Here is a 22,326-nt window from a genome sequence, read left to right as displayed (position 1 = left end):
AGTCTGGCTAACAAGGGGGGGCGGGGGATGGACAGTTTTTGAGAACGTGAGTACACTAAAAGTAAGTCTCTGTTTACCTTTTCTCCTTGGGCCATGTCCCTATGAAGCTGTCAACATAGGACATAGATGAAGACCTTCTTATTCCTCCTTCAAATGCATAAAAGTAAAAGTCATTGAAATCACGTAAAAAAATTTAACTTACAACAATTCAACAGATTTCACATAAGGTAAGTACATGTGGAGAAATAAAGATCATTTTGTTAAGAAAAGCAAGCATAGAGAAACAGAGCCCTTTTAATGTGTCATATGTAACACTTCTTAGAAAAAAGAACTGGATACTTTTATTTACATTTATTCTCAATCATTTTCTAGTTAACCACTTAAATGGCATTTTCCTAGGCTTTTTCAAATACATTACCTGAGGCTGAAGGATGAGCTTGGGGACGTGAGTGTCTAGAAGGCAAATGAGGACGAGAGTGTGTAAGCGCAGCTCCTTCCCCACTGCAACGTAAAATACACGTCAATCAAGTGTCATAAAATGTCTAGCTCTTGCATATAAATTTTAGATACAACAGCTGAAGTCGGAAACAACACTCACTTCCGACTCTCCATCCTAAGTGAAAAAAAAAAAATAAGGAAACATAATATAGTGTTTAAACCAAAGAATGGCGGTGATTATATGTATCTCTACGTATTTTATGTCTTTTAGCCCAAGAGCTTGAAACACTACTTTCATGTAGAGCTCAACGTCCTTGTGAGATAAGATACGGCACATTATTTTCATTTTACAAATAGAAAAACTGAGAAAGAAAGGAAAGTCGTCCACTTGCAATATTCTGGTCGAATCTCAATCTCTACAAGTACAGGAATGATGAATCCTTGTGAAAGAGCCTGGCACCTCCTGCTCGCGGGCCTGTCTGTAGGTCTTTAACACTTACATTGTTTCTGATTTAACTCCACCCTGTTCTAATTAATGCAGCGGATTACATAGTCTACTTCTCAGTTTCTGATGACGTTTGGCCACAATTTAATTTTTCTTTTTCTACGTTTTCAGTCCACCACGGCCTACCTTGTAGCAGGCGAAACTAAGCATCCCGACCCCAGTGGGCTGAGAATAAGCTGGGAGCAGGACCCAGTGACATCTGCAGCTCTCTGTGACCACACTACCTCTCGGCTAATGCGAACTGCGAACATGAACAGCAACTAAAGGATACAAAGGTAAACCACAATGCTGCATGCTTTTTTTTTTTTTTCATCTTCATCTTTTTTTTTTTTTTTCCAATTTGGATTCATTTCTTTCTTTCTTTCTTTTTTTTAATCAGTCATCAATTTTATACACATCAGTGTATACATGTCAATCCCAATCGCCCAATTCAGCACACCACCATCCCCACCCCATCGCGGTTTTCCCCCCTTGGTGTCCATACATTTGTTCTCTACATTTACGTCTCAACTTCTGCCCTGCAAACCAGTTCATCTGTACCATTTTTCTAGGTTCCACACACATGCGTTAATATACTATATTTGTTTTGCTCTTTCTGACTTACTTCACTCTGTATGACAGTCTCTAGATCCATCCACGTCTCAACAAATGACTCAATTTCGTTCCATTTTATGGCTGAGTAATATTCCATTGTATATATGTACCACATCTTCTGTACCCATTCCTCTGTCGATGGGCATTTAGGTTGCTTCCATGACCTGGCTATTGTAAATAGTGCCACAATGAACATTGGGGTGCATGTGTCTTTTTGAATTACAGTTTTCTCTGGGTATATGCCCAGTAGTGGGATTGCTGGGTCATATGGTAATTCTATTTTTAGTTTTTTAAGGAACCTCCATATTGTTCTCCATAGTGGCTGTATCAATTTACATTCCCACCAACAGTGCAAGAGGGTTCCCTTTTCTCCACACCCTCTCCAGCATTTGTTGTTTGTAGATTTTCTGATGATGCCCATTCTAACTGGTGTGAGGTGATACCTCATTGTAGTTTTGATTTGCATTTCTCTAACAATTAGTGATGGTGAGCATCTTTTCATGTGCTTCTTGGACATCTGTATGTCTTCTTTGGAGAAATGTCTATTTAGGTCTTCTGCCCATTTTTGGATTGGGTTCTTTGTTTTTTTAATATTGAGCTGCATGAGCTGTTTATATATTTTGCAGATTAATCCTTTGTCTGTTAATTCATTTGCAAATATTTTCTCCCATTTTGAGGGTTGTCTTTTTGTCTTGTTTATGGTTTCCTTTGCTGTGCAAAAGCTTTGAAGTTTCATTAGGTCCCATTTGTTTATTTTTGTTTTTATTTCCATTACACTAGGAGGTGGATCAAAAAAGATCTTGCTGTGATTTATGTCAAAGAGTCTTCTTCCTATGTTTTCCTCTAAGAGTTTTATAGTGTCCGGTCTTACATTTAGGTCTCTAATCCATTTTGAGTTTATTTTTGTGTATGGTGTTAGGGAGTATTCTAATTTCATTCTTTTACGTGTAGCCGTCCAGTTTTCCCAGCACCACTTATTGAAGAGACTGTCTTTTCTCCATTGTATATCTTTGCCTCCTTTGTCATAGATAAGTTGACCATAGGTGCGTGGGATTATCTCTGGGCTTTCTATCTTGTTCCATTGATCTGTGTTTCTGTTTTTGTGCCAGTACCATATTGTCTTGATGACTGTAGCTTTGTAGCATAGTCTGAAGTCAGGGCGTCTGATTCCTCCAGCTCCGTTTTTTTCCCTCAAGACTGCTTTGGCTATTCGGGGTCTTTTGTGTCTCCATACAAATTTTAAGATGATTTGTTCTAGTTCCGTAAAAAATGCCATTGGTAATTTGATAGGGATTGCATTGAATCTGTAGATTGTTTTGGGTAGTATAGTCATTTTCACAATATTGATTCTTCCAATCCAAGAACATGGTATATCTCTCCATCTGTTGGTATCATCTTTAATTTCTTTCATCAGTGTCTTATAGTTTTCTGCATACAAGTCTTTTGTCTCCCTAGGTAGGTTTATTCCTAGGTATTTTATTCTTTTTGTTGCAATGGTAAATGGGAGTGTTTCCATAATTTCTCTTTCAGATTTTTCATCACTAGTGTATAGGAATGCAAGAGATTTCTGTGCATTAATTTTGTATCCTGCATCTTTACCAAATTCATTGATTAGCTCTAGTAGTTTTCTGGTGGCATTTTTAGGATTCTCTATGTATAGTATCATGTCATCGGCAAACAGTGACAGTTTTACTTCTTCTTTTCCAATTTGTATTCCTTTTATTTCTATTTCTCCTCTGATTACCGTGGCTAGGACTTCCAAAACTATGTTGAATAATAGTGGTGAGAGTGGACATCCTTGTCTCGTTCCTGATCTTAGAGGAAATGCTTTCAGTTTTTCACCGTTGAGAATGATGTTTGCTGTGGGTTTGTCATATATGGCCTTTATTATGTTGAGGTAGGTTCCCTCTATGCCCACTTTCTGGAGAGTTTTTATCATAAATGGGTGTTGAATTCTGTCAAAAGCTTTTTCTGCATCTACTGAGATGATCATGTGGTTTTTATTCTTCAATTTGTTAATATGGTGTATCACATTGATTGATTTGCGTATATTGAAGAATCCTTGCATCCCTGGGATAAATCCCACTTGATCGTGGTGTATGATCCTTTTAATGTGTTGTTGGATTCTGTTTGCTAGTATTTTGTTGAGGATTTTTGCATCTATATTCATCAGTGATATTGGTCTGTAACTTTCTTTTTTTGTAGTATCCTTGTCTGGTTTTGGTATCAGGGTGATGGTGGCCTCATAGAATGAGTTTGGGAGAGTTCCTTCCTCTGCAATTTTTTGGAAGAGTTTGAGAAGGACAGGTGTTAGCTCTTCTCTAAATGTTTGATAGAATTCACCTGTGAAGCCATCTGGTCCTGGACTTTTGTTTGTTGGAAGATTTTTAATCACAGTTTCAATTTCATTACTTGTGATTGGTCTGTTCATATTTTCTGTTTCTTCCTGGTTCAGTCTTGGAAGGTTATACCTTTCTAAGAACTTGTCCATTTCTTCCAGGTTGTCCATTTTATTGGCATAGAGTTGCTTGTAGTAGTCTCTTAGGATGCTTTGTATTTCTGCGGTGTCTGTTGTAACTTCTCCTTTTTTTCATTTCTAATTTTATTGATTTGAGTCCTCTCCCTCTTTTTCTTGATGAGTCTGGCTAGTGGCTTATCAATTTTGTTTGTTTTCTCAAAGAACCAGCTTTTAGTTTTGTTGATCTTTGCTATTGTTTTGTTTATATTTCATTTATTTCCACTCTGATCTTTATGATTTCTTTCCTTCTGCTAACTTTGGGTTTTGTTTGTTCTTCTTTCTCTAGTTCCTTTAGGTGTAAGGTTAGATTGTTTACTTGAGATTTTTCTTGTTTCTTTAGGTAGGCTTGTATAGCTATAAACTTCCTCTTAGAACTGCTTTTGCTGCATCCCATAGGTTTTGGATCATCGTGTTTTCATTGTCATTTGTCTCTAGGTATTTTTTGATTTCCTCTTTGATTTCTTCAGTGATCTATTGGTTATTTAGTAACGTATTGTTTAACCTCCATGTGTTTGTCTTTTTTACGTTTTTTTCCCTGTAATTCATTTCTAATCTCATAGCATTGTGATCAGAAAAGATGCTTGATATGATTTCAATTTTCTTAAATTTACTGAGGCTTGATTTGTGACCCAAGATGTGATCTATCCTGGAGAATGTTCCGTGCGAACTTGAGAAGAAAGTGTAATCTGCTCTTTTTGGATGGAATGTCCTATAAATATAAATTAAATCTATCTGGTCTATTGTGTAATTTAAAGCTTCTGTTTCCTTATTTATTTTCATTTTGGATGATCTGTCCATTGGTGTAAGTGAGGTGTTAAAGTCCCCCACTATTATTGTGTTACTGTCGATTTCCTCTTTTATAGCTGTTAGCAGTTGCCTTATGTATTGAGGTGCTCCTATGTTGGGTGCATATATATTTATAATTGTTATATCTTTTTCTTGGATTGATCCCTTGATCATTATGTAGTGTCCTTCCTTGTCTCTTGTAACATTCTTTATTTTAAAGTCTATTTTATCTGATATGAGTATAGCTACTCCAGCTTTCTTTTGACTTCCATTTGCATGGAATATCTTTTTCCATCCCCTCACTTTCAGTCTGTATGTGTCCCTAGGTCTAAAGTGGGACTCTTGTAGACAGCATATATAGGGGTCTTCTTTTTGTATCCATTCAGCAAGCCTGTGTCTTTTGGTTGGAGCATTTAATCCATTCATGTTTAAGGTAATTATCGATGTATGTTCCTATGACCATTTTCTTAATTGTTTTGGGTTTGTTTTTTGTAGGTCCTTTTCTTCTCTTGTGTTTCCCACTTAGAGAAGTTCCTTTAGCATTTGTTGTAGAGCTGGTTTGGTGGTGCTGAATTCTCTTAGCTTTTGCTTGTCTGTGAAGCTTTTGATTTCTCCATCAAATCTAAATGAGATCCTTGCCGGGTAGAGTAATCTTGGTTGTAGGTTCTTCCCTTTCATCACTTTAGTCATGCCACTACCTTCTGGCTTGTAGAGTTTCCGCTGAGGAATCAGCTGTTAACCTTATGGGAGTTTCCTTGTATGTTATTTGTCGTTTTTCCCTCGCTGCTTTCAATAATTTTTCTTTGTCTTTAATTTTTGCCAATTTGATTAATATGTGTCTCGGCGTGTTTCTCCTTGGGTTTATCCTGTATGGGACTCTCTGCACTTCCTGGACTTGGGTGGCTACTTCCTTTCCCATGTTAGGGAAGTTTTCGACTATAATCTCTTCAAATATTTTCTCTGGTCCTTTCTCTCTCTCTTCTCCTTCTGGGACCCCTATAATGCGAATGTTGCTGCATTTAATGTTGTCCCAGAGGTCTCTTAGGCTGTCTTCATTTCTTTTCATTCTTTTTTCTTTAGTCTGTTCCACAGCAGTGAATTCCACCATTCTGTCTTCCAGGTCATTTATCCGTTCTTCTGCCTCAGTTATTCTGCTATTGATTCCTTCTAGTGTAGTTTTCATTTCAGTTATTGTATTGGTCATCTCTGTTTGTTTGTTCTTTAATTCTTCTAGGTCTTTGTTAAACATTTCTTGCATCTTCTCGATCTTTGCCTCCATTCTTATTCCGAGGTCCTGGATCATCTTCACTATCATTATTCTGAATTCTTTTTCTGGAAGTTTGCCTATCTCCACTTCATTTAGTTGTTTTTCTGGGGTTTTATCTTGTTCCTTCATCTGGTACATAGCCCTCTGCCCTTTCATCTTGTCTATCTTTCTGTGAATGTGGTTTTTGTTCCACAGGCTGCAGGATTGTAGTTTTTCTTGCTTCTGCTGTCTGCCCTCTGGTGGTTGAGGCTATCTAAGAGGCTTGATGGGAGGCTCTGGTCAGAAATTTCTAATTTGGATATGTAATTTGATAAATTACAATCTCTCCTTTGGTTGTTGAGAGAGCTATCACCACTTCAAAACTATGATGCTTTTCTTCTCAAAGCTCGTGTTAACTGTATTGTTAACAGATTGAGTCAGGATAATTGTCCTTGACTACTGACCTGGGGCGGTCGTGGTTTGAAGCCGGGTGCTTATTAATAAACCAAAGCTCACCCAGTCACTCCTCCAAACTCCAGAACTCCACACTCCAGAGGCCCTCCATTTGACCTGCATTCTTATTATTTAATGAAAGCTTAATTCACGAGCTTTCCAAAAGCAGCAACACCCGGAGCACGTGCATACCTTTGCTGTCGCTTAGCTCCCACAGCCCACGCCCCTGCACCGCACATCACTGTCCTCTCACTCGCGTCCCCGGTCCTGGGAAACCCGAGGAAGAGGACCCCACGCTGCTCCCTGTCACATCTGTCTCTCTCATCCCCCCTCCAGTAGCCTTTCCACAGCCTCTACCCTTCCTACGTCTACAACAGGAGCGTAATCGTGAAGAGATGCAAGTTCAGTTATTAAAATAGGTTCACTCTTTTCTTCTTCCCCAAGTAATGGCTAAACTTTTGTACATTCCTACAGTTGCCTTACTTCACGCCTGCATAGAGGATTTTGATGTGGGGTGATTCCCGTACAGGTTAGTAGCCAAGTGTGTGCAGTAGCTGCTACAAATGTCTTGCTTTGCTGTCTTCTTCCTTTGGCTTTTTTTCCTCGTAAGGTCACCAGTCAGGTGCGATAACATTTGTAGATGTGGCTGCATTATTCTCAGCAAGAGCAGAAATCCCTGAATCCTTCCCCAAAAGTTCTATAATGGGAGAACTACAAATGGACCATATGGAAACTCATAGAAATGAAAGGATTACACAGTGACTCTTCAAGGAAAAGGATTCAGACATCCATCTGGTTATAGGAAGTTCTTCTGCTGGGAGAAAGGAAAAAGGTAGCCACTCAGATATCTGGGAGACAGAGAAGAGATTAGTCTTCCAGAGGATCTTAAGACATTTCCCAGTGTCAGGAAGGTGGAAGATCGTCCACTCAAGTTCCTAGAAATAATAATCATGGAATAACGTAGTCTTTAACTGGAAACTTTCAGAGGTTTTAAAGATTTAACAGTACAAGAGTTACAACCTAGAATATTGAGTGTTTTCTAAATTTTCAGGGAAGGAAATGCCAGTATCTAACCAACCCAGGAAAGCACTGAGGAAATAGCGTGTACAAAAAAAGTTTCCGACGGGATAAAACAGAGGCACTCCTAGATCAGCCACATTCTAACCTGATCTCTTTGTGGTAAATCTCAGGGATGGTTACGAAATAGAAAACTTAGTAGAAGTAAGAAAATTTATAGGAGTAAATCAGAGGGTAAGGGAAGGAAAATGCTTTCTTAATCTGAAGGAAATACTTAGCGAGATCAGCAGTTCACAGTGCTAAGCCCTACAAAGGCAGTAAGATTACTGTAAGGGTTCTGTCCACGCTCATTAGCACACAGTAGAGAGAGAAACTTCTTAGATGTGAGGAGGGGGTGACAACTTCAGTACAAGTTCATATTTCATGCAGAAAGAACTTTCAATTTCTTACTCATAATTTTTAAAATGTATTTTTAATAGCTCTGCTTGAATTTCTAAAAAAAAAAAAATCACAAAATACATCCGTTTTAAACTTAAAATAAAAATCAGGTCAGTTAAGGAGCCCAAAGTCAATACACATTTTAGGTTCTAATAAATATGCATTAAAAGCGCTTATAGGATCTGCTGAAAGACATTTTTAAACAAATTAATGTCCCTATCACATACTTGGGTCAGAAGTCAGGATTATCCTGCTATTAAATGTTTACTTTGCTTCCAGTTCAGTTCCTGATACTAAGAACTAAAGCATTAGATAAAGATTCAACAGTACAATAAATATTCCACTGTGCTCTATGAATAGCTACAGTAACCAGCAAACAAAACAGTAGGGAAAACTGCCTCAAAGATTAAAAAATTGTTAAAGGGCTTCCCTGGTGGCGCAGTGGTTGAGAATCTGCCTGCCAATGCAGGGGATACGGGTTCGAGCCCTGGTCTGGGAAGATCCCACATGCCGCGGAGCGACTAGGCCCGTGAGCCACAATTACTGAGCCTGCGCGTCTGGAGCCTGTGCTCCACAACAAGAGAGGCCGCGACAGTGAGAGGCCCGCGCACCGCGGTGAAGAGTGGCCCCCGCTTGCCGCAACTAGAGAAAGCCCCTGCACAGAAACAAAGACCGAAAACAGCCAAAAATAAATAAATAAATAAATAAAATTTAAAAAGAGTAAAACCTTTATAAATTACTATTAATGGAAAACCTATATCACCTCTCCTAAGTTGAAAGTAACTGAAAGAAAAGTGAACATAAAACAATGTTTAAAAAAAAAAAAATTGTTAAAAAATTGAAAATTTAAAAATTTCCCCCTGGCCTAAGAGTTACCTATCATTTAAGCATCAAATAATCTCAATTATAAACAAGTTATGCGGCAAAAATTTAGTTTTAGGCTGATTATTTGGACCTTAGGATAATATTCCCCCACTTTTCAGTGTGATTCATAAAAGCCTATTTATGAAACATTCATTTCAGTGTAAATTTCAATTACGGTGATGTTAAAACAGGCTTTAATAGGGTAAGTTAATTGAAACTTATTTAGTTCAAAGTCCAACTGAAACTTTAAAAACCCTAATGTAATAAAATTTTGATTTCCTTAGTGAATGGAATCGGTGTTCTGGACTCTACCTTGGGGTGAAGTCAGAGCTGTCCAAGGCGTTTCTCTGGGCAGCATTTAAGACAGGAACTGAGGGCAGATCGTCCACAGGTTCAGCTACAGGAAAGGAAAAAAACCTCAGAATTACATAGTTAGCATGTTTCCAACACTGCTTCAAGAATTATGAGCCACAAATAAATGTTTAAATTTAACCACAATTTTCCTTATTACTTATAGAGAAATCTTAGCGTATTTAGTTTTCTCCTTAAATAATTTTCAAAAGGACAAATTTTCTTTAAACTGTTCTTGGAAGTGTCCTGGCTTAAAAAATCCACTTGACTGGGGCTTCCCTGGTGGCGCAGTGGTTAAGAATCCGCCTGCCAATGCAGGGGACACAGGTTTCAGCCCTGGTCTGGGAAGATCCCACATGCCACGGAGCAACTAAGCCAGTGCACCACAACTACTGAGCCTGCGCTCTAGAGCCCGCAAGCCACAACTACTAAGCCCACGTGCCACAACTACTGAAGCCCGCGTGCCCTAGAGCCTGTGCTCTGAAGCAAGACAAGCCACCGCAATGAGAAGCCTGCGCACCGCAACAAAGAGTAGCCCCTGCTTGCCGCAACTAGAGAAAGTCCGCGTGCAGCAACAAAGACCCAAAGCAGCCAAAAATAAATAAATGAATTTAAAAAAAATCCACTTAATTAAGGCTAATTGGGAGAAAAAAAGGCTTAATATAAGATAAATACACCTATTTAAAATAAAAATAAACGAGTGTCTAATTTTGCTAAAAGCTTTCACAGAACTTCAGTTACACATGGTCACTTTTACGTCTATGAAATAGTCGGTATTTTGGTAATCAATTAGACAGAATTTCATTGGTTAGTAATTAAAACCACTGGTATAGTTCACATTTTTGTAAATAATGCTCATTTATTTTTTGCTTTGGAGACCTAATATAACAGCTGTTGAATATTTTGAATAGCGGGCTTCACAGATGAGATCATACAAAGCAACGTACATGAAAACTCTATGTTAATGGTGAAAAGCTGTACAATATCGTTTGTGGTAACTACTGAAGACACCTGGCTTTATGCAGTGGCCTTCGGGAAGGGCCTCAGCTGCTCTCTAGGTCTGCCTCGTTACATGACAGCTCTGCCCTAAGCAGCTCAGAGACACAACAGGTTAAACACTCATTTCCTGCATGTTTTACAGAATTTGGCCTGGGACGCAGTGGGCCAGCTGACTGAAGGGAGCTCACTCCACTCACCAGAGTGGTATCACCCTCCCACGTCCCTTACCCCCTGCCGCCTGAGTACATATTTTTCCCTCTTTCTTGATCTCTTTCTCCTCTTTAATATTTTTTGAGGGAAGGGGTGGGGAGGGGGAGAAATAAGGGAAAATACAAAAACGTGGCACCAAGGAGAGCAGCTAGCTAGTTGGGAGGCACAGTAATCCCGCTTCGTGTCGGACAGAGAAGTGGCAGCAGAAAGAACCCAGAGTTATGATGGAGGCAAGTTCTCTAGAGGGCCCACACTTATCATGTGGAATTGATTTTCCCCTACAGAAATAAAACTCTGGTTTTATAATGGAAGCCGATGGAAAATTTGTTCTGCTTTAGAGAAAATATAGCAAGATTTTTTTTTGTTCTTCATTTCCAGAGATCTTTATAGTAACTTACCCTTTTATTTCTTATCAGCGTCCTTATTATGAGCAATCAACAGATCATGGTACTGTAACAATCACAAAACCTACTAGGTTTAAAAATAAATATAACAAGCCCCTTTATGGTTTAAGGGCAAGTTCAAATTACAGATTAAAGCCAAGCCATAATTTGAGTGGCTTCTGGGCAACAATGTTAAAAACTCAGACTCTAACGGGGAACAAAAGCTAGGGATGGGGGTAAAAGATGCAAAGAGAAGAAAGTGGGAAAACAGTTAAAGCTAAAAGTTCCACAACATAAGCCGTGGAATGCAGGGCTCTTCTCGCCACCTCCTTTTCCTCCCCTACACCACGTCTCTCACGGAGAATTTAATGGCTTTAAACGTTGAGAGAGAATTTATCAAGGCTAGACTAGGAAACAGCAACAGGCTTCCCTGTAAAAGAATAACCAGGTGAGGCTATCTGAACGCTCCATCCTGCTTGTTTACGGGAACACTGATCACCTCCTTGCGGACGAGCGTCGCGGGGCTGGACGAAGGAGGGCTTCACGACCTCAAACCACCAGAAGAGCTCCGCCATGAACACCAGGTAGTTACTCTGTGCGAGAGGCAAGAAGTTAGGAGACAAAGCAGGTAACGCCCGACCACAAAGCAATGACAGAGAGTTAACCTATTAAAACACAGCTCAAAATAGCATTCACCCATCAAAATCTGTGATTTTTTTTTTTAAAGAAATGATAAAGCTTATAATCCCTAAGGCTGTGCTGTGTGTTACCATCTCAGAAGCTTTCCATTCTCAATTATATTTCTTTCTCCTACACGTTTATTCTTCTCCTCAGCTGAATCCTTCCTGCGTGGCTTTTACACGTGCTCAAACCTCTGCCACTGAACGCGGCCGAACCGGCACCTGATCCTTCACCCTCCGGCTCCGTCCACCCGGCCCGCTCGTCGCTTCAGACTTTTGTAACACCGGCCTCTCCCAGCAACCTGCTCTCAGCCCTCCTCTCCCTAATCCACTCCAGCCTGGCACTCAGGCGCCCTCGCTCTAAGCCGGCATTTGCTCAAGCCACCCATGTCTGTGTCACTAAATCAAACAGATTTTTTGGTCTTCATTGCCCCCAACCCTCAGCAGCATTCGATACTCCTGATGTCTGAAAACTGCCGCCCACACCCACCAGCTACGGAACGGCCCCCAAAGGCACGACTGCACTTGCACGTGCACTTTCTATTTCTCTCACTGTGCCAGTCGCCTTCCCCACAAGTCTGATCAGATCCCATCCTTACTTCCCTGAACGACAGCCACCTTCCCAGTGCACAAAGCAAACCTGGGAGTCACCGCGACACCGGCCTCTTTCTCCCCTCATACGTGATTCGCCGGCGAGGCCTGCAGGTTCTGCGTCTCAACAGCCCCGGAATCCACCCACTTCTCTCCACCTGCATTGTAACTACCCTCACTCAAACTGTTTCCACCTCTTGGTTAGCACACAGTCATTTTTTTCTTCGGCTTAGGAAGCCAAACTTTTCAAAATGCAACGCCCCTTCCCCCGCTTGCCCCTGCCCTTGGGAGACTGACTGACTACAGCTTACAAGCGGGTACCTGATGGGGTCCCTTTTCAATTTCTCCAGCTTCGTCTAATACCATATTCTCCAGGGTTCCTCATCTTACCCATCAGACTATATGGTCAAAAGGACAAAGCTGTGCTCACCACTATATCTTCAGTGTTTAAGACAGTGCCTGGTACATAATAGATGTCCAATAAATATTTACTGAATGAACATATAAATGAATAAATAAACATAAGAAAGGCCAGTCACTGGCAAAACGTCGAAATGTTGATACGGAATATCTCTGGGTAGTAAGATGATTGTGATTTATAGTTTTTCTTTATACTTATAGTATACTTTCTAAAACCAAAGTATAAAATTATATTTAAAGCACTGGTGCTAGGTTCCAGCTCTACTAGTACAGTTCACTGAAAGCTATGTATATCTTTTAGAAAAACACTGTTTAAGTACCCCATAATTGTCTGTTGATAGGAAATTAATTACTATCTTAAGGACCCTGGAGCTCAACGTCACTAATCATCAAGGAAATGCAAATCAAAACCACAATGAGATACCACCTCACACCTGTCAGAATGGCCATCATCAGAAAGATAAGCGATAACAAGTGCTGATGAGGGTGTGGAGAAAAGGGAACCCCTGTGCATTGTTGGTGGGGATGTAAAATGGTGCAGCCACTATGGAAAACAGTATGCAGATTCCTCAAAAAATTAAAAATAGAACCACCGTATGATCCAGCAATCCTATCTGGGTACATAAGCAAAGAAAATGAAAACAGATCTCTTGAAGAGATATCTGCACTTCCATGTTCACTGCAGCCAAGACATGGAAACGACCCGAGGGTCCACCAGCAGATGAATGGATGAAGATGTGGTGTACCTGCAGCCATGAGAAACTAGGGAAGTCTGCCATTTGCAACCACACAGACGGATCTTGAGGGCACTGTGCGAAGTGAAATACGTCAGACGGAGAAACACAAACACTGTATGGCATCACTTGTACGTGGAATCTGAAAAAGCCAGACCCACAGAAACAGAGAACAGGGTGGTGGTTCCCAGGGACTGGGGTAGGGGAAACGCGGGAGTACTGGTCAAGGGTGCAGACTCCCAATTATGAAATGACTACGTTCTGGGGAATCGAATAATTATAGTTAATGATAACTGTATTATATACCTGGAAATTGCTGAAAGAGTAGATCTTAAATGTTCACAACAAAAATGGTAATTATGTGACGTGACGAGGGTGCTGACTGACACTGTGGTGATAATCATTCTGCTGTATGTAAGTGAATCAAATCAACACACTGTACACCTTAAACTTACACAATGTTATTTGTCAACTGTATCTCAATAAAGCTGGAAAAAATTTATTTTAAGCACCTTGGTAAGATAACTGTCCTAATAACATAACTGTACTGTGTTTGGCCACTAGATGTCACCATAGTAAGAAATAATTTTCTCAGTAACTAGTTATGAAGAGAATTTCTTTCTGAATTTACGATGATTAAACAGCAATAAATCTGTCACCATATTCCTGGAATGGTACCAGATTAATTTCATTTAAGAGCTCTTCTTTCCTTCTTTCAGTTAAGACAGTCATGTAGCTATACATTAACATTCTTAAAACACTGTAAGCAATATCAAAGAATACAAATATACAGAACATAGAATAAAAAGTAAAAGGTATACTTTAACCCCTCTCCCTCGAATCCTAATACTGCACTCAGAAGAAACCACTGTTAACAGTTCTGTGTTTCTCTCTCTACAGACCTTTTCCCACGCATCTGTATGTGTGTAGATGTGCATACAAACAGAAAAAGGATTTTTAAATATATGTAAATTGCATCATGCCGTATATAATGTGTGCTCCCCACACGCTTCACTTAGTAACTCCTAGTGAGCTTTCCGCATCAGTAAGATACCCCTGCCTCCTTCAAACAGCTGCTTTACAAGACATTTCAAGTGTGGCCCTCCCAAGGTGAACTGCCAACTCTTCACCACCACAAACAATCCTTCTATGTCCTTCTGTGCACTTTAAATGCGGTTAGAGAATGCCCAACTGCCCTCTAAAAAGAGCACACCAGTTTACAAGTTCCCCACGAGGGGAAAAGAGGGCTCACTCCCTATTCCCCACAAACACTTGTTACTCAAGTAAACAGATGACAAGGTGGCCAGCACCATGGACCGCGCAACCTCTTGCGGGCTTGGAGTCTTAAAATACTCATCTGAGGTCAGAACTGTGGTTCTAATAATTTAGCAGAGAACACAGAAAGTGACCAAACTCTTCTCTGCAGATAATTATCTATTTTTAAAGTGCCTGATTTAAGAAAATGTCTTTGTATCTGGATCATGCCCAGACTAAGTTGATCCAAACAGCAGGGCTATCTGTTATTTATTGGAAGTCCAAGGTATACAACTTAAGCAAATGTAACCTTACAACTCAGTGTATTTAATGAGGTCATTTTTTTTCTTTGAGATCTCAGTAAAAGTATTTAAAACTTTTAATAGGAAGCGCCAGGAAAAGTATTAAGATAAATATGAAAATATCTCCTAACTTCCATTTTGGTAAAAATGGCAAAGTGTAAACACTCAAAATCAATCAAGGTGTTTCTTCTGATGTGCTGGACAGTGCAGAGTGGGCACTGTTCTGGTCAACAGGGGCAGTGGCTTATTCTGGAAACGCCGTTACCCCTGGCTCCGTCAATCTGCCTCGCGGTAAACGAGAAACGGGTACAGGAAAAAGAGAGAGACCAGAGAACGAGAATTTAAAGCATCACAAGGCACTAGCATTACTCTGGGAGGGGTCCTTTAGCAGCTTCTATGAAGGTGGGCATTGCAAATACAATTAGGACTGACATAAAGCTGTTCCTCTCAGACTTCAAACAATTCGAGTGTAAGATCATTTATTCCTAAAGCCTTTAAACAGAAGTGTTAACTTCAGGCGGGTGTACGAGAGCCGTGAAGGAATTCTGCAGCTGCAGCTGCTGGTAACACCAAGGCAGCGTTCCCACCATGAAGTTCTGGAACCTGCAGCTCAGAAGCCATCACGCCTGAGACACATGTCTGTCTTCACCACTAGAAAGAATGCTCTGAAAGGACAGGGGGGTCTTTGTGTTGTTTGCTGATTTATCCCAACCACCTAGAACACTCTAAGGCGCTCAATAAACATTTCTTGAAAGAAAGGCACTAAGCAACGGCCCGAAGCTAAGAGGTCGCGTGACATCCTGAAGCAAGGGACAAGTGTATGGCTGATAAATGCGATTACTTCCTAAAAGGTTCATTTCCAGATGACCGTAATATTTCCTGCCCTCTTCCTTTCCCTAGGCTTTGCCTCAAGTCCTGGGACCGGAGGGCCCCTTCTTCCCAGACGGAGTCCACAGTCCTGCTGAGCGGCCACACCTCCTGCACGCTCACCGCGAGCGGCAGCGTCCCTCCAGGACCCAGAAACGCTCACTGGCTTATCCGCTATTTTGCTAACAACATCAGAACAACGGTTTAATTCTGTACCATGACATTAAGTTTAGCTTTGTACTATAAGAGAAACCTGTAGCTAACAGTGTAGGTTTTTAAAAAATAAAAAATAAAATAAAATCGGCAGAAAAATCAAACAAAAACTATTTTTTCAAGAGTTCTTTTGCCTGAAATTACAGTTAATTTTGTAAGCTTAAAGCAGCTATACTGTTTATGTACCTAGTTATATGTTTTTTCAACGAACTTGAACAAACAAAGGGGAAAAGGATGATCGAAATACCTTTATGGAGGAAGCAGCGTAGAGCATGTCTTCCAGGGTGAAATGGCAACACTGGTTCAAATATTCTTGGCAGAATTCTTGAATCAGCTGCAGATTATAGAGGCTATCAGCCAAAGACATGGTTTCTTTCAAGCAAATATCTTCAAACAGGAAAAGAGCAACGGTTAATTTTGATAATGTACATTTCAGATTCATTTTGTAATTATTACCTTAATACAGATATACAACTACGTAGAATCTGTCTGACCCACACATATAAAGTCAGTGATCACTACACAGAGGCTTAGAGACCAAGCACGCCTTTACTCAACTACTTCCTAGAATTATACATAAATGTTCTTCTTAAAAAAAGCCTTCATTACTTATTAAATTTACCGTCTTAAATATTTTTTACCATCTATCCACAGTTTAGAATATTTCAATGGAACACTTACCTTCTAATCTGACGACACCAGGACAGTAAAAATGAATAAGGGCAGCTAACGCACAGCCATCCGAGCCATCTTTCAGCAAATTTTCTACCAACGGAATGCAAGGCAGTTGCTTAAGCAATGTTTGCTCTTTCCTATAACGAGCCTACATTAAAAAAAAAAAAAAAAAAAAGAGGTGAAAATGAATAAGTACTAAGCAACATACAGGAAAAAAACAGTATTGTAGATTCCAGTGTATCAGTAATAAAATATAAGTCAAGAGAAATGAGACCTACTCACCAGCATCCTTCTTTTCTAAACATTACCACTAGACCTCACGTTACCAACAGCACTTTGGTTCTGAAGCGAAGTACTTAACATAACATGACAGTGCTCATTTATGTGAAATTCACTTAGCCTAAGAATTTACATGTAAAAGCATCACAAAATGGATTTTGAACATTTGTTTTCCAAATCATCAGTTCTGCTCTTCTGCAGATGATGACATTCATTCACTTTAAGGTTAGACTTCACTTAGACCACACGTTCTTATATGGAAAGAGTGAGACTCGAGCTGAAAGAATGAGGAGAGTCATCAGAGTTGGGAGCAGGCAGAAGAATGTGAAACTATTCTTAAAGGAAATGTGGCGATAGAAACATCACTTTGAGGAACCGGAATAATATTCAATACCATGAAGATATTCTGGCTTCTCATCTGAATGCTGAGACAATGCAAATAAAGTGTAATGACTTTGAAACTGAAAAAAACCCTCCTGGTTGAGGTTTCATTAACCAATAACAGAGCAAGTATAAGGGTTTCTGCTCCCTCTCAGAAAAACAGATGAAATTCTTGTGTTTTAAAGATTGGCCGGTGTGAGTGGATACAAACTTGTAAGGCGGTTCTCTAGAAATGAGACACGCTGTAAAACTCAGAGGTTACGAGAACGAGCTCTTAAGTCAGATTACCTAGGCTCAAATCCTGGTTCTGCCACTTCTTAGCTCTGTGATCCTGGACAAGGTACTTCAATGCTCATTTCTCGGTTTCCCCATCTGTGAACTGGGGATAATCACAGTACCTACTTCACAGCACCACGGAGGATTACAGAAGATGATGGACATAAAGTGCAATGCACACACGGGCACACAGCGGGTAATCGCCAGAGGTCAGCTGCTACTAGCTATTAGCTCTCCTCAGGCCAAGAAAAATAACGCTGAAGGCTTGATGAAGATGCACACTGAAGTACTTTATTAGCAAAATTTACAATTATAGTGGTTACTGATATTTAAATACAGTTTTTTAAAAAGTATCAAAACTAATTTTTCTTCTAACTTCATCTAAACTGATTATATTTCATAATTAAAATACAATTATGAAATATAATACTTTCGTGAGAATAACAGAAAAATATTATAATTTACTGAAAGAGAAAATTTACTATTTGGTGGTGAGGTCAGATTTCCTCTAAATGATATCCCTCAGAAGAGCATACACATTCAAGGAGGAGACATTTATCCCTATTTCCCTGTCACTGGCTACTCAAGAACAAGATTCATGGAACATTTTTTCCTCTGAAGATTTTCAGAGGATCTTGTTCTTGCGAATCAGTGCGGACTAGACATCTGGGTTTAATGGTATGTTCCAAACTCATAGACTACCCATATTCAGAAAAAAAATCACATAGATACACTACATAAATTCTTTAATTGATTACTGACTTTTACATAATCCTTAGAAAACTTCCTCATTTTGCTGCTGGCAGACAGTTTAAAAATCAGCCATGAAGAAAGAGGAGAGAGGAGGGGAGGAAGGGAGAGAGAGAAAGAAATCGGCCAGTGGCCTCTTCTGGCCGTACGCTGCCCCTCACACTTGGTAGTAAGCACCCTTCCAGGTCCTCCCCCTCCTTTCTTGGGCCAGCTAGAAACAAAATAGTCGCCTCTTGGGAATCCCCTACATTGGCTGGGCTCAGGGCCAAACTTCCCAGATCTCCAGGTCTACCCTTGTTTTCGGCCCACGGTCTGAACTGGACTGAGCTGGGCGCCCAGAGTCATGGAACAAAGAACCGAATTGTGTGCTGTGTTGTACTGCACCCTGCCAAGGAGCACTGCTGCACAGGGCGCACACAGACACACACACACAGAGCTTCGTAAGGCTGCAACCACAGAGGCCCGTGGCTTAGGCCCATCGGAGGTTTATACGTGGCATGCCGAAACATCTTCCTGAAGATTATATCCTAGAAGAGGCATCAGGTAAACCAACTTTTAATCCTGAAGTCATGTGGGACTCCCCGAAAGTTCATCTGCAGTTCACAAAGGTTAGAGTCTTTTATACCTGAACATGCTCTATGCTTTACAAACTTACTGCTCTTTCTACAAATGGAGAAATCTGGCATTTAAAAGGGACATACTTTTTTCTATCTTTCAACGTTATGGTGCACTTCTAAGTTACACTTCTGTTTCTGAGGGTGTAAAATACTTAAGTGGTCTAAGCCCCAGATGCCACCGTGAAAGATCAACTCTTCAAGTCAAACCAGAATTGAATCTAGCTCAGGTCCAGTACTGGGAGGGACACAGAATCCGTCACTTCTTTATTACACAAAAAGTATCCTCTACATTTCAGGCCAAAAGGAAATGATTCTTTCAAAAAGATGACTTTACAATACAAATAGTTTACATGTGCAATTCATATTCACTTTTACTAACATTATTAAAACTAATGCAAATCTATATCCATACTTTTTTTGTTACCTAGTTACTGATGGTCTGTGAGTACTGACAGACTAGCTTACACTTTAAATTATTTTTAAAGCTTCTAATCCAAATTTTGACTAGATTTTTAAAATCTTTCTGTTTTACTTTATGATCAAAAACACCTTAAAATCCAATCTCTACTTGTGACTAACAGAATTATATGTAATGACCATATCGGCAAGACATAAACGATACCATTCTACAATTACACTTCTGGAGAGCAAGTTGAAGAAGCTGTGCAAACTTACTGGAACCAATTTCCAAAACCATTTGGAAGGAGACTTCGGAGGAAGCAGCAGGAAAAGAGGGGAAGCAAAAGGTAAAGGGAAAATTCATCAGAAGTTTTTAAAATTAACAAGTTATAGTAAAGTTTCTGTTAGTGGAGTTCCAAGTTTATAGTTCTCAAAACATTTTTTAAATGTTAATACTTTACAATTTAGCTTAAACTATAGAGGTTCCTAACGATAAAGACCACCACCTTCCCTCCCCTCACTCCTCTCCCAACATGGATGTGCGTTTTTAGGGTACCCAGGACATGCTGTGTACTTCGGCAGCAAAGAATTTTACCTCCCAGTTCTGGGATCACACATCACATTAGAAAGTAAATTTATATCACAAGAGGGAGTAGAAAGATTCTAGGGCTGGACTTGCAATCATTAAAATTCTTAGACATTAGGAGGCCAAGTCTGATAAGGTAGTCTTCTTCCCAGAAGGAAAAGAAGAAAGACTGTTTCATAAGTGCACGAATAAAAGCAAATAACAATGTAGAATTGAACAAAATGATCATTTCTTTTAATGACATAAAGAATTTCTTTCAGTTAATGAGGGATAAAAAACCAGTTGGCAATTCTCACCAGTTATTATTTTTATAGAGTCTCTAAGGCAAGTAGCTACTAACACAAAGAGAATATAAATGTTATTAATTTTACTATCTAGGGGGTGTTCCAAAGAATATAATTTTATGTCTTTAAGAAGATGAATATACAATAAGCCCATAATTTCAGATAATATGAGAATAATTTGTAACTGTTTATCTTTGTATTTCCTAGCACAGTTTTTTGGCAGCCCTAAATTAATATTTGTTGAAGTGAACCAAACTAAATGGGGTCTGAGTTAAAATTCATGTTCAACTTCTATGCAAAAAGTTTTTCCTGCAGAAATTAATAGTAAAAAATAACATTATTTGGAAAAATAATATAAATGAGGTATTTTCAAGAACTTCAAAAATCAGAAAAATGTCATCTCAAGAATCAGAAAAATACCAGCTTCCCACAAAGAGATAATATTTCCAATAAATTTTTCTTACTGCATCAGGAAGAATAACCCTCATAATTTTTTTGCATGTATTTGAAGCTCTCATTTAACCAAAAGTTTTTGGCAGCTGCAGTCATAATAGCCATAAAAAGTGCAAGAGCAGGAAGCCCCTGTGAATGCGTCAGGGTTCCCAATGAATAACGGAAATTTCAAAAACAGGAGTTTTCTTGTTTTTGAGACTAGAAGAATCCATAACACAGAAACTGATGATAATAAGAAATTACTATGGATTATACAAAACAGGAGATGAGTCTCTCGTGGTTCAAATTAGTCCACATTTCTTGCAAAATATTCAATACTTGAACGTTTTACTAATTCAGACAACTCTGAAAGAGCTCCCAATGGCTGCAGCTGGAAAAACTGAGCAACAAGTCAATACCACAGACTGGACTGTAACCCAAAGTATACAATACATACACAGGCGTCCACGGATTATAACCCCAAGTACAGAGCACATACACACCAATCCATACTGATACAAATAAACGGCTGAAGGATATAAATAAATGGAGAAAGTACAAATCTCCCTTACAGAAGAATTCCAGATAGTATATATCCTCTTCCCTTCAGGGAGGGAGCTTAACTTCCCTCTCCTGGAACGTGGGGTGGACTTAGTGACCCACTTCCAAAGAAAAGAGCATCAGAGGGGGAAATAGAAACTTTACAATGAAGGAGACCACTTCAACCAAGTGATCAAGGTGGACACCATCAGTGACAAATCGTGTTCATGTCACGTGCTCCCTGATGTGATGTGATGAGATGGGAAGCCACCTCTGTGATGTTCTTCTCCAAAGGCCCACAGGCCCAATCTCATCACAGGACACAGGAGACACACCCCAATTCAGGGACCCTGGTAAAACACCTGGTCAGTACACAAACTGGTGTAACCTAAATAAAGTCTGTAGTTTGGTCAACGATAATGCACCAATGTTATTTTCTTGGTGTTGCCGAATGGGCCACGATTACGTAAGATGTTAACATTGGGGGAAACTGGATGAAGCTGTACTATCTTTGGAACTTCTCTGTAAATCTAAAATTATTCCACAGTAAAGTTGATTTCAAAAATAAATACACACGAAAGTAGGTGAAGGTGGTCAAAAGGCACAAACCTCCCGTCACAAGATCGTAAGTACCAGGGATGTGACGTGCAGCGTGCTGTCAACACTGCTGCACGTTACGTAGGAAAGCTGCTACGGGGGTAAATCCCGGGGGTTCTCATCACAAGGAACAAACGTGTTTTTCTATTTCTTTAATGCTGTATCTATACGAGATGATGAATGGTCACTAAACCTATCGTGGTCATCATTTCATCATGTATGTAAGTCAGATCATTACGGCGCACACCCTAAATTTACACAGGGCTGTATGTCAGTTAGATCTCAATAAAACTGGGAATGAACGAATCAATGAACAAATGAATAATGATGGACAGAAACAGATTATAACCCATTAAATAAAATAAGAATCCATCAGTTCATACAGATAATAAAGAGATGATAGGTAGATTGATAAACAGATGAGGTCAGATTTGCTTACAATAGAATCCTAACTAATAAACGTAGAAGAAATGATAAAGTTAGAGAATTGCCATTTTGTAACCACCATAGTAAAAAGTTAACTGAAGTAGGTATCATCAGTAAATGCTAAATCTAGGAGGTGGGGAAACACTGAAGAGGAACAGGATATTTACAGTCTCAAAGTACCCTCCTCTCAAATTACTTATTACAAAAGGAAAAAATAATAA

General features: G+C 39.6%; 1 protein-coding gene across 2 annotated transcripts in view; it reads right to left on the bottom strand.

Annotated features, from left to right (window-relative positions):
- Window positions 1-22,326, bottom strand: part of CAMSAP2 (calmodulin regulated spectrin associated protein family member 2) — a 105,410-nt gene that overhangs the window by 14,024 nt on the left and 69,060 nt on the right. Inside the window, exons 5-11 of one of the 2 annotated variants that reach the window (XM_057543978.1) lie at window positions 19,517-19,549; window positions 16,545-16,686; window positions 16,111-16,250; window positions 11,302-11,395; window positions 9,172-9,256; window positions 419-501; window positions 78-147 (exon numbers count right to left, since the gene is read on the bottom strand). In XM_057543978.1, the coding sequence (XP_057399961.1) occupies window positions 78-147; window positions 419-501; window positions 9,172-9,256; window positions 11,302-11,395; window positions 16,111-16,250; window positions 16,545-16,686; window positions 19,517-19,549 (647 nt within the window). The remainder of the gene's footprint in view (window positions 1-77; window positions 148-418; window positions 502-9,171; window positions 9,257-11,301; window positions 11,396-16,110; window positions 16,251-16,544; window positions 16,687-19,516; window positions 19,550-22,326) is intronic. The other variant, XM_057543981.1, reaches the window with a different exon arrangement.

Source organism: Balaenoptera acutorostrata, chromosome 1, assembly GCF_949987535.1.
Source record: "Balaenoptera acutorostrata chromosome 1, mBalAcu1.1, whole genome shotgun sequence".
Lineage (NCBI taxonomy): Eukaryota > Metazoa > Chordata > Mammalia > Artiodactyla > Balaenopteridae > Balaenoptera > Balaenoptera acutorostrata.
The sequence above is the reverse complement of the archived record's forward strand: the minus strand, read 5'-3'. Positions and strand labels throughout refer to the sequence as shown.